General features: G+C 52.5%; 2 protein-coding genes and 1 long non-coding RNA gene across 5 annotated transcripts in view; 2 read left to right on the top strand and 1 right to left on the bottom strand.

Annotated features, from left to right (window-relative positions):
- Positions 1-4,287, top strand: part of Hoxa10 (homeobox A10) — a 9,792-nt gene extending 5,505 nt beyond the window's left edge. Inside the window, exons 1-2 of one of the 2 annotated variants that reach the window (XM_031381930.1) lie at positions 87-1,496; positions 2,689-4,287. In XM_031381930.1, the coding sequence (XP_031237790.1) occupies positions 521-1,496; positions 2,689-2,963 (1,251 nt within the window). In that variant the 5' untranslated portion in view covers positions 87-520 and the 3' untranslated portion in view covers positions 2,964-4,287. Of the gene's footprint in view, positions 1-86; positions 1,497-2,688 lie in introns of those variants that run through there. The other variant, XM_031381931.1, reaches the window with a different exon arrangement.
- LOC116098927 lies at positions 2,929-5,835 on the bottom strand. Its single transcript, XR_004122001.1, has 2 exons — positions 5,144-5,835; positions 2,929-3,569 (listed from the first exon to the last, which is right to left on the bottom strand). It is a non-coding gene; the product is annotated as an uncharacterized LOC116098927 (long non-coding RNA).
- Positions 5,836-8,210: 2,375 nt separating this feature from the next.
- Positions 8,211-12,440, top strand: Hoxa9 (homeobox A9). Of its 2 annotated transcripts, XR_004122000.1 has the most exons (3): positions 8,211-8,531; positions 9,914-10,003; positions 11,038-11,065. XR_004122000.1 is itself a non-coding variant. In XM_031381928.1 (2 exons), the coding sequence occupies exons 1-2, from the start codon at positions 9,430-9,432 to the stop codon at positions 11,274-11,276; spliced, it is 813 nt and encodes a 270-aa protein (XP_031237788.1). In that variant the 5' UTR covers positions 8,981-9,429; the 3' UTR covers positions 11,277-12,440. The 2 variants fall into 2 exon arrangements, 1 of the variants encoding a protein (XP_031237788.1); XM_031381928.1 differs by lacking the exon at positions 8,211-8,531 and having other exon boundaries at positions 8,981-10,003; positions 11,038-12,440.
- The last annotated feature ends 754 nt before the right edge of the window (positions 12,441-13,194 follow it).

Genomic DNA, 13,194 nt, shown 5'->3' with positions numbered 1-13,194 from the left:
TTAACCAGTTACTTTGGGAAGCCACATTTAAGAACTGAGGCCAGCTCTAGCTCCAGAAATGTATAGGACAGCTAGACTGCTATAGGGACGGCTTAAATGTTCACGGGGCGACCGGTACTCATGGCCACTCCATAGCAGACATGGGAGCACCCAAGGTTGGCTGGGGTGCATATCATAAACACCCCACTTGTTAACAGCATAGGGCCCAAGGGCACTTCCAAATAGCATGGGGAGGGGAGGTACAGGTTTAAGAGTCAGGTCCCCCGACCGCCACTTTGAGGCAGCCCCCACAGTTCCGGCCTTTGGGCCATAGGTGTCAGGCGTGCGTCTTCTGGCCCATCAATACAGATTACATATTTATATCAATCGCGGGCTCCGAGGGCGCCCTCAGAGAGCGGCCCCGCGCCTACGAAACCAAACTGGGAGTGGTCGCGTGGAAACTCTGGCTCAGGATTGGCTGCAGGCGCCCGCCGCGGTGCGGGGGGATTGCTAATCGTATTCAGCATGTTTTGCACAAGAAATGTCAGCCAGAAAGGGCTATCTGCTCCCTTCGCCAAATTATCCCACAACAATGTCATGCTCGGAGAGCCCTGCCGCGAACTCTTTTTTGGTCGACTCGCTCATCAGCTCAGGCAGAGGCGAGGCGGGTGGCGGTGGCGGTAGCGCTGGAGGTGGTGGAAGTGGCTACTACGCCCACGGCGGGGTCTACCTGCCGCCTGCAAGCGACCTGCCCTACGGGCTGCAAAGCTGCGGGCTCTTCCCCGCGCTGGGCAGCAAGCGTAATGAAGCGCCGTCGCCCGGAGGCGGTGGCGGTGGTGGCAGCGGGGGCCTGGGGCCTGGGACGCATGGCTACGCGCCCGCGCCCCTAGACCTGTGGTTGGATGCGCCCCGCTCCTGCCGGATGGAGCCGCCCGACGGGCCACCGCCACCGCAGGCACAACCCCAGCAGCAGCAGCAGCCGCCGCCGCCCCCGCCGCAGCCACCCCAACCCCCGCCACAGGCCACTTCGTGTTCTTTTGCGCAGAACATCAAAGAAGAGAGCTCCTACTGCCTCTACGATGCTGCGGACAAATGCCCCAAAGGCTCGGCCGCCGCCGATCTGGCCCCTTTCCCGCGGGGCCCGCCGCCCGACGGCTGCGCCCTGGGCGCCTCCAGCGGAGTGCCAGTGCCCGGCTACTTCCGCCTGTCGCAGGCCTACGGCACGGCCAAGGGCTTCGGCAGCGGCGGCGGTGGCGGCACTCAGCAGCTCGCTAGTCCCTTTCCTGCGCAGCCCCCGGGGCGCGGCTTCGACCCGCCGCCCGCACTGGCCTCCGGCTCGGCCGAGGCAGCCGGGAAGGAGCGAGTCCTAGACTCCACGCCACCACCCACGCTGGTTTGCGCCGGTGGCGGCGGCTCGCAGGGCGACGAGGAGGCGCACGCGTCATCCTCGGCGGCTGAGGAGCTGTCCCCGGCCCCTTCCGAAAACAGTAAAGCCTCGCCGGAGAAGGACTCCCTGGGTAAGCAGAGCGCAACCGAGGGCTCAAGTCAGACGGGCAGACAGACAGACAGACAGACAGACCCACAAGGAAGGAGGAGAGGGACCAGGAGCCCGCGCGGCAGCCGCAGGCCTTGGCCCAAGCTGACGGCAGGCTGACCTTCTGAACTTGTTTTTAATATTTGGGCGTGGGGACGCTGTAAAAATCCACGTCCGGCTTAGGGCCCCACACCAAGACGTCCTCAGCTCTGGCCCCTGCTCACCCAGACCTAGGGGATGAGGACATCAGCGAGCAACCCTCCTCCTGTGCCTGCGCTTTCTCGTGGCCCTGAGTACCCACCCCCCCAACCCTGGTCCCTAGCCCAGCCTGCTCAGCGCGGCCCACGCGGGTGGGGGAGGGGCAGGGAGGGAAAGTGGCTCGCTTGCAGATAGCACGGATGTTTGTAAGGCATCCAAAATAAGCAGCCGCCAGAGCCAATAAATAAGCCCATTAACCGGCGAAGTTCGAGTTTACGATCCCCCATGCGTTTTTCAAAGTTTCTGGACGGGCGGGAGTCCTTGTTGTAAGAAAAAAAGAAAAGGCAAATTCGGCCCGAACGCTTGGGGCCTGAGCTGAAAACCTAGGAATGGCCATTTCTCTTCTCTGGAATCCGGTGTTACCCAGCTTCACACTCTGGTTACTTGGAGAGACAGGAGCCAAACCCAAGCCCTTGACTCCAGAGTCGGTTTTTCGGATCTTCCCCATTGGCCCAACTACGTCCTCCTCTAGCCTGGGGCAATCTAGGGGGCTAGGGTAAGCCAGTGGAGCTGCCAGCCCCTCGTCCAAGTAAGCATTCCCTTGCCCCAGCTTGGGGGCCGGCAGGAAATGCTTCCCTGCCACTGGGTGAGAGGCAGAGAAAGGCGTTAAGTTCAAGATGTACGGCCTTGCCTTCTCTGGCCTTTCATTCTCCCAGCGCCCCGCGGCGTGGTGCTAAAACAGGTGCCTGGAAAAAAAGTAGAGGAAAATGTAAATTGGGAGGACCGGGTGTGGATTTGAGGCCCAGTCAATTTTGTCATGCCTTTTGGAGGGATTTCTTGCAAAAGGAGGGAGGGCATAACCCTCTCTCTATGACTTCGGGCATCCCTCTAAATGGGAAAGACCCGGAATTCACCCCCCTCATACAGCCCGAGTGGCCTCGACTTAACCTTCCCCTCTGTATTCTCTTAAACTCCAGGCAGTTCCAAAGGCGAAAATGCAGCCAACTGGCTCACAGCAAAGAGCGGCCGGAAGAAACGCTGCCCTTATACGAAGCACCAGACGCTGGAGCTGGAGAAGGAGTTTCTATTCAACATGTACCTTACTCGAGAGCGGCGCCTAGAGATCAGCCGTAGCGTCCACCTCACGGACAGACAAGTGAAAATCTGGTTTCAGAATCGCAGAATGAAACTGAAGAAAATGAACCGAGAAAACCGAATCCGGGAGCTCACAGCCAACTTTAATTTTTCCTGATGAAACTTCCAGACAACGAGTTTTCCGCTTCCCGAGCGCCTGGACCCATCCTTCTGCCTCCAGCCTCTGCCCCAGAACTCGCACCTGTGCCGGAGACCCCTTTCTCCCTCCCACACTCGCCATCTCCCAGGTCGTTTCGTCTGTGCAGGGCTGGTTTGTTCTGGCTTTTTATTTTATTTTATTTTTTTTTATTTCTTTGTCTGTTTGCTTGGTGTTGGTTTACTTGTTTTCTGGGGGAAAAAGCCATATCACTAAAATTCTATAGAGGTTGAGACCGTCCTCAGTGTCAAGTCCTGACTGGGCTGGGTTTGCTGCCTCTGGGACCCACTGCTAAGGAAGGGCCCCAGTACCCCTCCATGGATCTGGTTTCCTGCTCAGCCCTGTGTAAACTTAGCCGGAAGCTCTAGGTCCCATTGTCGGCGCTGAGGTGTCTGGCCTGAGGTCAATGGTGCAAGGAGCCGCCACCGGGTTCGCCAGCCTGGAGTGCTGGGCTGTGTTTAATCAGGGAGTCCAGGCCTGGTTTCTCTTTTCTTCCTTCTTTACTCCCTCGGCCAAGAGCAGAGTATGGAAGCATGGACATTCAGGTTAGCTAAAGGGCTTGACTGGCTGGTTGAAAAAGTGAAAAAGAAATAATCAGAAAGATTAATTTTTTCCTTCTTCTGTAAGATCTCCCAGCTTTAAATGAAAATAAAAATGGGCAAGAGAAGGAAGCCTCTCTTCCCGTTTGCCTAAGGTCTTGCTTGCCTGACTAAAATCCTTCATTCACCTTTGAATTTCCATATCCCTGCTGTTGATAAATAATGCAGGTTTGTTTATACATGTGAAATTAGTGGATTTTCGTCATTAAAACTGTTACCAACTGGTAACACATGAAAAGCACACCACGATTCTCCCTATTTAATGGAGTTGGGTTGTTTGTTTGTTTGTTTTTGCTTTAATTCACTTTTGTTATGTTTTATTTTGTAGGCTTTCTGAAATTCATGGAAGCCTAGGTGGGCTGGGGCAAGCAGAAAAAAAAGGAGAGAAGGGAGATATTGTTTGGATTTCCTTTATACTGTGAAGTTACATGCATAAAAGGGTCAAACCTGTAGGTGCAGAAAAGAAAAAAAACCTATAAATACAAATCTGTATAAATGTCTATTATGAAAAATTGCCAATCATGTTTAAGCAAATGCATTCTATCGTTATTATAAATGTTAGTTCTAGCTTTATTTACTTCAAATCTTAAATCAGAATAAATTAATATTGTATTGCTGCTGTGCGTGGAAAAAAAGATGATGTTTATGTTCTTATAGAATAAAAGCTGTGGAATGAAGCTTTTTAATTTCACCTCTTTTTTTGACTTCTTATCTTCACCTTCCATTTTATTCCGTCCACCACTTTTACAACAGGAGGGCTAGCCCGAGCCCCCTGCAATTACTTCAGGCTTCTATTTAAATATTACCTAGACGGTCGTAATTTGTCTGGGCCCTATAGCCCTGGTGCCTTAAGGTTTGTCGGCTTTTGTTCAGTTTTATGACTTGCTAGTATATCTGGATTGTGGCTGTCTTGGACCAGTGGTTTCAGTTGAGAGGAGAGCGGCATAGACAGAGGAAGCTAAACAGGATTTCTTTCGGAAGCCCCAGAGAGGCTCGCAGAGGCCAGTTATTTTGCGGGTGTCCAGGTCTCAGAAGACCCCACGCCCGAAATCCGCAGAGGAGGGTCCACTCACGGAGCATCACTAGTGCCTGCGGCAGCGGTTAAGTGGACCTGGGCCGAGCTGTCCAGGGTCACCTCCTCCCCCTGCTCGGCCTCCCCCACCTGGCGGCCCTCCGCTAGGCCACGCGTTTCCTGCTCGCCGGAGGTGGGGGGGGCGACACTGGGGGGCGGAGGGTCGCGAGAGCGCGCGCCTCAGCGGGCGGGCGCCTAGGAGGGAGAAGAGGGGGGAGAGCGAGCGGCTGCGGGGAGTGAGTAGAAGAGGCCGCGGCCAGACACAGGACCCGGCTCGGTGCTGTCCCCTGCTTTTCCTGGTCGCCCAGGGCGGCAATTGCACGGCAGTTGACAAAGCTGCAGAATCCGGGGGAACCCGTCCGCACACCGCTGGGTCTCCCCTCTCTTCTAGCATTTTCCCCTTCCTTTTTATTTCCTCCCTCTTTCTCGCCCCCTCCCCCCTTTTCACTCTCTCCTTCTCCTAGGCGTACCTTTCCCGAGACCGGAGCCTTCTTCATCCACCGCGGGGTTGGGGTGGTGTCTGGGACAGGTTGCGGAGGACTGGTCTGGGTGCAATCGCAGGACTCTTTCCTTGGCGGCGACAGTGGCGGCAGCGGAGGCGGCGAGGGGCGAGGCAACCCTACGCCGGCAGCATCAGAACTGGTCGGTGATTTAGGTAGTTTCCTGTTGTTGGGATCCACCTTTCTCTCGACAGCATGACACTGCCTTCATTACTTCAGTTGAAAGCATCTCCAGGTGCCTGTCCTGAGCAGCCCGGGGTGGCTAGGCCGCCCATCAAGGCCTAATCGTGCCAGGCCTGCGGTGGCAACCTCAGATCCCCAGTGCAGGAGGAGCTTCGGGTCTTCCTGAGCGCTGTGCCACCCAGTCCGCCTCACTGTCTCCGCCCGGCACCTGGCCCGGAGCAGGTACGGTCAGGTTGGCGGCTGGTTCTTGGACGCCGGGGGCGTGGTAAGAATTCTGGGCCCCGGGCCATTCAAGGTCAGGGGCGCGCGTTTGCTGTCTGAGTTTTCCGTGCTGTCGACCTGTGCCTGTTGGGGGCTCTGTCATTCCTCTGCAAGGCTGGGATGGAACACATGCCCGCCGCTGTAATCCCCGCTATGAGCAGAGGCAAAAGTCCTTCTCCAGTAGAGATTCAGCCTGAGACAGGAGAATCAGGACAGTCCGGGGCTGGGATCCTGGCTTCGTCGCCTACCCTTCCTTCTGCAAGGGCGCCTCTGCTCTCAGTTGCCGCTGTGTTTTTTGCGTATTTTCTATCCTCTTTCCTTTCTTTATTTCTTCCTTTCCGTTACTCCTTTCTTTGTTTTTTTTTTCCCCTTTTTTCTTGCATCTTCTATCTTTCTGTCCAAATCCTTTATCTCTCCATTTCCTTTCCAAATCGTTCTTCCGGAGGGTAAAGGGCTGGCTTAGAGAAAGCTTGGAGGTTTCATTTTTTTTTTTTTTCTTTCGGTACACAGTTTTAAATGTACTAAGGAGTGCATAAGGGAGGCTGTTCAGGTCCGTGGTTTTTGGCCTGGTGGGCCTCTGTGTAGACAAGGCCTCGGTTACGATCACGACCGGATGGCGGCGGCCTTGCGTTAGTGGCTGCCTGAGAGATCCGGTGAGGGGGCACCCGCGGCGTCTTTGTGTGCCCACACCGAGGGCAGGAAACCCTTTGCCAGCTCCATTGCTTCGGAAGCTGGAATCAGGGCTGAATTCCTACCTAGGGTCTGTGGAGCCTGACTACTGAAAACGCTCCAGCAGGACGCTTCTGACCGGCTCCGCCGGCTTTACGGGTCCTAACTCGGGCTTTGACCGTGATGAAAGAGCCTCACCGGGTCCAGGCTTGACTGCCTGCTGGCTTGCTAGCCGTATTAGATTTAGAAAATGGTAGACACGTCCTGCTTTGTGCAGTTGAGGGTTTAAGAAGGGAGACCTTCCCATCTCCAATATATTTTTAAATGAGTGAAAACAATCCCAAATTCAAGAACAGGGAGAGCACAAACTGGGGCATTGCTTCTAAATTGTAATCTAAGAAAAACAGCCTAACCATTCTTAATACAGAAAACTGAAAACAAACCACCCTTTCCCTCCACCAACATAGACACCAACACAGACCACAGAGCTCTGTTTCCCTTCTCGGCTCAGGCTGATGCCCGGGAATTGTTTTCGTTGCTCAGCCAACAACCTGTTATCTGAGTGACCAGTACACCCGGGTCCCTCCAACTCTTCTCTGCCATTTTCTGGATCCCGGTATTGGATTTATTTCAGAGACTAACGTTTTAGGAAGATTCTCCGTTGAAAATGAGGTGGTGTGTGATTACATCCATTTATTATTTCTAGATGTGTATACAACTCGTTTCACATCCAAAAGAAAGTAGAAATAAAAAAACTGTATACTTTAGGATCAAGTTTCTAGACTCACAAGGACAATTTTATGAATCCCCCCCCCTTTGGGCCACATGTAAACAGCTGCCTAATACTCAGTGCCTGCATCTTTGTAATTTTTCTATTTTGAGACTAAAGTTTGTAAAGTATTTTTAATTAATAAATAATGGCATTAATGATGATGATACACATGTTCTCTGAATACAAAAAGTGAAAAAGTCATCCAGGAATAACTCCATCACAATTACAATTAAGAGCAGCAGAGTCATACTCCAGGGGTATGCTTTAATGAAAACCTGAACCTCAGAGGACTACCGGATATTTAGAACACCTTAGGCTGTATTGGGGGGGTGTGTGTCTTGGAGGAATTTGCAGGGAAAGGAAAATATTAGGGGGAGGGGACTGAGGCAGTGGGGACAGGCCACATCCAGTTCCTGGTGTTGGCCACTTCTTCCTGCTAACAAGCAAAGGAGGGGCTTATTCCCGAAGCCTCACTGCCTCCTTTTCCCCCCTCGGGTGTGGAGAGGGGATTTCTGTCTCCCGAGACAGGAATCTGTCCGAGTATTGGAAAGTGTTTCCTTGAACTATTTCTGAGAAAGAAAGCAAAAACAAAAATGGAAATGTCTCCGGCCAGCAGTTTTGTGGATAGTGAAGTGAAGTAATGAGAAACATACTCCTGGAAGGCACAGAATTCACACATGAATTTAATTATACAGTTTCTAAGAGTTGTTGCTTTGTGTTCCAGATTGGGATGGGGCTACCCCCCCCCCCCCATTGACAACAGTGGCGGTGGCCTTTTCACTTTTTTTCTCATTCCCAAGGATTCTAAGGGATGAAAAATAACATCCTCCATTTGACCAAAGGATGAGATTAAAGTCAATGCCCAGTGCTCCTCCCGGGTTAATTTGTAGCACTGGACTTGAGCTGTAGTCGTCTAGTTTTGACTATGGGAGCTCTGTTGTTCTGTTTGAAGGATAACTAAGGCAGGGGTGCTGGAGATAGAAAAAGGAAAAGGAAAAGGGAGGGAGGGAAGTAGAGAAAGAAGGAAAAAGGGAATGAGGGGAAGGGAAAGAAAGGAAGGAAGGGAAGTGGGGTGAAGAGGAAGTAGGAGGAAAGAGCAGAGGAGGGAAGGATCCCAGAGAGGTTCATACAGGGCGAGCTCCTCTTTTAGGCGAGGTGATCCCGCAGCAAGACAAACTCCTCTGGTACTGATGTTGAGTGGCGATTTCCCCCAGCTTCGGTCTGGGGAGAGGGATTAGGCATACAGATGATGGATCTTAGAACCCACTGGCTAGGGAATAAAACTCACTGAGCAGTTTGTGCTCAAAGATGTGGGCCAGGGTGCTGTGACACAATCAGGGCGTTTATGACACAGACCCTTGAGGGTTGCTGGCAGTCCTCTCCTTGGCAATTCCTCTGTGGGGCCTTCCCTTGTGGAGCGAGGGTGATCTGGGCACTGTGTAGGCGCCTGGCTGGCTTTCCAGTCTAACTAGGGTCAGTAGCCCTCTTTAGGTGGTTGTATCATCGATGGTGCGTCGAAACAGGGGTGGTGGTCACTCTGTTTGAGGTGGAGAGAGCCTTGTATTTGACTTTTCGAGGCCGGCCCTGGGGGCGTTGGGGGAGCAGAGCTCACATCTCTGAGGACCGCAAGGATTATTTACAGGGTATTCACCAACCAAACACAACAGTCTAATTTAACCTTTCCAAGTCCTCATAAATTTTTACAGGGAGCCGCAGCGAGGCAAACGAATCGAATCTGTTGGTCGTTCCTGACTTTCCACCAGCCTGTGTGGCTTCCGAAACAATAACTCCTTATGAAATATCATAAATATAGATTTAAATACAGTGGAGTGAGAATGCGATTTGGCTGCTTTTTTATGGCTTCAATTATTGTCTAATTTTATGTGAGGGGCTCTGCTGGCCGTGCTCGCACGCGGGACCCGCGCCTTCCTGATGGCGTGATTAATTGTGATATAAAATAGTCCGCTTAAGAAGTGTGTGTGTGTGTGTCTGGTATGTGTGTGTGTGGGTGGGGGGTGGCAAGGGAGAATACAGAGGCAAGGCCAGATTTGATCTTTTAATCTTCGTTGGCCACAATTAAAACAAACCAGATCGTAGAGCCGCGCGATCCCTTTGCATAAAAACATATGGCTTTTGCTATAAAAATTATGACTGCAAAACACCGGGCCATTAATAGCGTGCGGAGTGATTTACGCGTTATTGTTCTGCCGGGCGGACACGTGACGCGCGTGGCCAATGGGGGCGCGGGCGCCGGCAACTTATTAGGTGACTGTACTTCACCCCCCCCTGGTGCCACCAAGTTGTTACATGAAATCTGCAGTTTCATAATTTCGGCGGGTCGGGCTGGGCCGGCCAGGCGCGGGCTACTGCGATGGCCACCACCGGGGCCCTAGGCAACTACTATGTGGACTCCTTCCTGCTGGGCGCCGACGCTGCGGACGAGCTGGGTGCGGGACGCTACGCTCCAGGGGCCCTGGGCCAACCCCCAAGGCAGGCGGCAGCACTGGCCGAACACCCCGACTTCAGCCCTTGCAGTTTCCAGTCCAAGGCGGCGGTGTTTGGTGCCTCGTGGAACCCAGTGCACGCGGCGGGCGCTAATGCGGTGCCTGCTGCGGTGTACCACCACCACCACCCCTACGTGCACCCCCAGGCGCCCGTGGCGGCGGCGGCGCCGGACGGCAGGTATATGCGCTCCTGGCTGGAGCCCACGCCCGGTGCGCTCTCCTTCGCGGGCTTACCCTCCAGCCGGCCTTATGGCATTAAACCTGAACCGCTGTCGGCCAGAAGGGGTGACTGTCCCACGCTTGACACTCACACTTTGTCCCTGACTGACTATGCTTGTGGTTCTCCTCCAGTTGATAGAGAAAAACAACCCAGCGAAGGCGCCTTCTCCGAAAACAATGCCGAGAATGAGAGCGGCGGAGACAAGCCCCCCATCGATCCCAGTAAGTGTCTCCTTCGCTGCAAACCGGCCGCTGCCTCCACGCAGGCCACCAGGATCTACCAGCGCGTCCGCTTTCTCTCGAGCCTGCCTTCGTCCTCGATGGGTGCCTCTGGATCTAGGGCCCGGAGAACCAGAAGTTGGTGTATGGAACACCTCTAATAGGGGCCCCAAGTCCAGAGAACTGTGTGGAGCATCCGGGCCGGCTAGGGGAAAGGGAGGAGGATGCTGCAGTCAGGAAGGGGCGGGGCGGCTGTGCGAGTAGAGCCGAGACCCGCTGCCCCTCTCCTAAGCTGCCCAGGCCTAGGACAGACAGACTTTGGGCGGTTCTTCGAAAGCAGCGCAGAGAAGTCTTTTGTGCGGCTAGATTGTTCGCGAACTCTGGCAGCAACGTCAGCCGGGCAATCTGACCCGGACACTTGGGGAGGCCTCCGATTCCCTCCATTTCTTGCTTTCGGCCGGTGGTGGCGGAAATCCTGCCCACGATGAGGCTGCGGGCTTTGGAGCCACGAGGGTCCTTTTGCCAGATTTATTCAAATAAAATGGAGAACGTGATCAAAGGCCCTGGGGCATCCTGCCTCTCCCGCAATTCTCACGGCCTTCCGGGAAGGTCAAATAAAGAGTGGGGACAATTACAAGGAAGCCGGGGAAGGGAAGACAGTGAGAGAGAGAGAGAGAGAGAGAGAGAGAGAGAGGAGATGTTAATCTTGCCACAAGAACTCAGGGCTGCCTGCTCTTTGCTGGCAAAAAAAAAAAAAAATGGTTTCCAAATTTCATTCTTTCACAATATGCAGACTGTGGGAGGAAGAAGAGGAGGGGACGAGAGAGAGGCGAAAGGAGGGTGGAGATGGGAGGGGGAGCTGAGACTTTCTCTGTTGTAAGTGACCCTCCGTGGTTCTGTCTGCCAGGGCTTCATTGTGTTTCCTCTAACCAATTCCTCTAACCATCCCGCACTTCGGCCAGAGACCCCCAAGAGACTCCTTCAGACCCACGCGGGATGCTCCTCCTTCTAAACCCCGTGTCTCTCTCCCTCCGCAGATAATCCGGCGGCCAACTGGCTACATGCTCGCTCCACTCGGAAGAAGCGATGCCCCTACACAAAACACCAGACGCTGGAACTGGAGAAGGAGTTTCTATTCAACATGTACCTCACACGGGACCGCAGGTACGAGGTGGCCCGGCTGCTCAACCTCACCGAAAGGCAGGTCAAGATCTGGTTCCAGAACCGCAGGATGAAAATGAAGAAGATCAACAAGGACCGAGCAAAAGACGAGTGAGCCTTTAGGGGCTCATTTAAAAAAAAAAAAAAAAAAAAAAAGAGCAAGCTAGAAAGAAAAAGAAAGGACTGTTTGTCTCCCTCTGTCTCCTCTCTCCCAAACCCAGCCTCCACCACCCGCACAAAGAGGCTCTAAATCCCAGGCCTCATCCTTGTCCTGGCAGTCCTTGCTCAGGCTGGCTCCTAGGCCTGCGGCTTTAATGGAGGAGGTATTGTAAGCTTTCCATTTTCTAGAAGGCACACACACAGAAGGGAGGGCATTAGCGTTGTTGGCTGTATGTGCTAGCTTGTATATATATATTTAAAAAAAAATCTACCTGCTTCTGACTTTAAGCAAAAGAAAAAGAAAACTACCTTTTTATATAATGCACAACTGTTGATGACTGGCTGTATAGTTTTTAGTCCCTGTAGCTAATTTAATTTGCTCTTCGTGGCAGACCATTCTGCCAAGATACTTGAACACTGTGTTTTATTGTGGTAATTATGTTTTGTGACTCAAACTTCTGTGCTGGGTGAAGTACCCATTGTGATTGTGGAAGCTAGAATTCAATTTGAACTCAGGTTGTTTATGGGGGGAGAGAAGCTGTTGCCTAGAGTATAGCTCTGTAGTGGAGTAAGTCTTGTGTGTTACCTAGACTGTTAACCTATGATGGTAAACTAGCTGTAAGGATTTCCCAGTGAAGTCAAATTTGGGAAGAAAAGGGAGGTAGCTCTCCGAGATGCATAGATTCATGATTTATCTACTTTTGAAATGTGGGTTTCTTCATCTTTACACGTTCTAGACCCCAGCTTTGTCCAATGTATATAGAACCTCCATGTGAAAGAAATATTCATAATCAGAAAGCTTGAATATTGTTTTTGCACCAGAGAAGTGAGGGAATTCGGAGCTATACGCGTGTGCAGAGGGTTACTACCTATGGTTTACGCTTAATTTTAATTGGGGGAAAGTGAGTGCTTATTGTAATGGAGTTAATTTTATTGATAATAAATTATACACCATGAAACCGCTACTGGGCTACTGTAGATTTGTACTCTTGGTGAATTTGGGGTTTCCGTCGGACTGAACATACACTGTATATTTTGCAATAGTTACCTCAAGGCCTACTGACCAAATTGTTGTGTCGAGATATTTAACTTTTGCCAAATAAAATATATTGATTCTTTTACGTTGTGCGGGTCTGCTTTTTTTTTCACCTCCTTTTTCTAGGTAGATTTTGGGGGAGGGCTGAAGTGAAGCAGAGAAAGCCCTAATTCTGTCTCTAGCTGGAACCAGCCGTAAGTCGGGCCAGGCCTAAGCACTCCCGGCTAGGAAGCAGGCGCGGAAAGCTGGGAGGATCAACTGGCGCAGCAAACACACTATTTGCACCAGAGAAGCATCTGAGGTGCCGGACAGAAGAGCTGGGCGTCGCTGGCCAGTAGCAGCGCAAAGTCCACTCTTTCATTTTGGTGCCTCAAAAAATTTCCCAAACCTGAACTCACAAAAAAAGAAGTAGGGTAGTCGAGTGGAGGGCTGGACGTCAAGGAGCTGAGGGCTTGCTCCCTGCTAAGGAAGCTCTGGGGAGACAGGAAGGAGCCACATGTGGGCAATGAGGTGGCTCCTTCGAATATTTGGGGGTTTTCAGAGAGTGGAAGAGCTGTTCCCTTATGCCCCACTGGGTCCTGCTAACCTGGCATGAGGCAGATTGGGGGTAGAGGATCAGCATCCTGCACTGCTAAGCCACCTCCGGAGCGTAAGTCCCCACAGAAGCAGGCCTTAGCAACCGACAAGCCTCGAAGCACCATAAAAGAAAATGAAGGCTGTTGCCCTTTATGGGGTGTAAAGGGCTGCGTAGGGGGAATGGCTGCAAGCCTTCGGAGGCCCAAGCTCCTTCCAGATGTAGCCAGAGGATCCTGCCTCGCCTCACACCCCCCAACTCCTT

This window comes from Mastomys coucha, unplaced genomic scaffold (assembly GCF_008632895.1).
Source record: "Mastomys coucha isolate ucsf_1 unplaced genomic scaffold, UCSF_Mcou_1 pScaffold20, whole genome shotgun sequence".
Classification (NCBI taxonomy): domain Eukaryota; kingdom Metazoa; phylum Chordata; class Mammalia; order Rodentia; family Muridae; genus Mastomys; species Mastomys coucha.
Note: the sequence above shows the minus strand (reverse complement) of the source record. Positions and strands in the feature narration are given on the sequence as shown.

Bases quoted from the DNA above. Each gene is read 5' to 3' on its own strand.
- Hoxa9 (XM_031381928.1), top strand. From the start codon at position 9,430: ATGGCCACCACCGGGGCCCTAGGCAACTACTATGTGGACTCCTTCCTG. The intron at 10,004-11,037 runs GTAAGTGTCTCC...CTCCCTCCGCAG, and splicing joins CAAGCCCCCCATCGATCCCA to ATAATCCGGCGGCCAACTGG.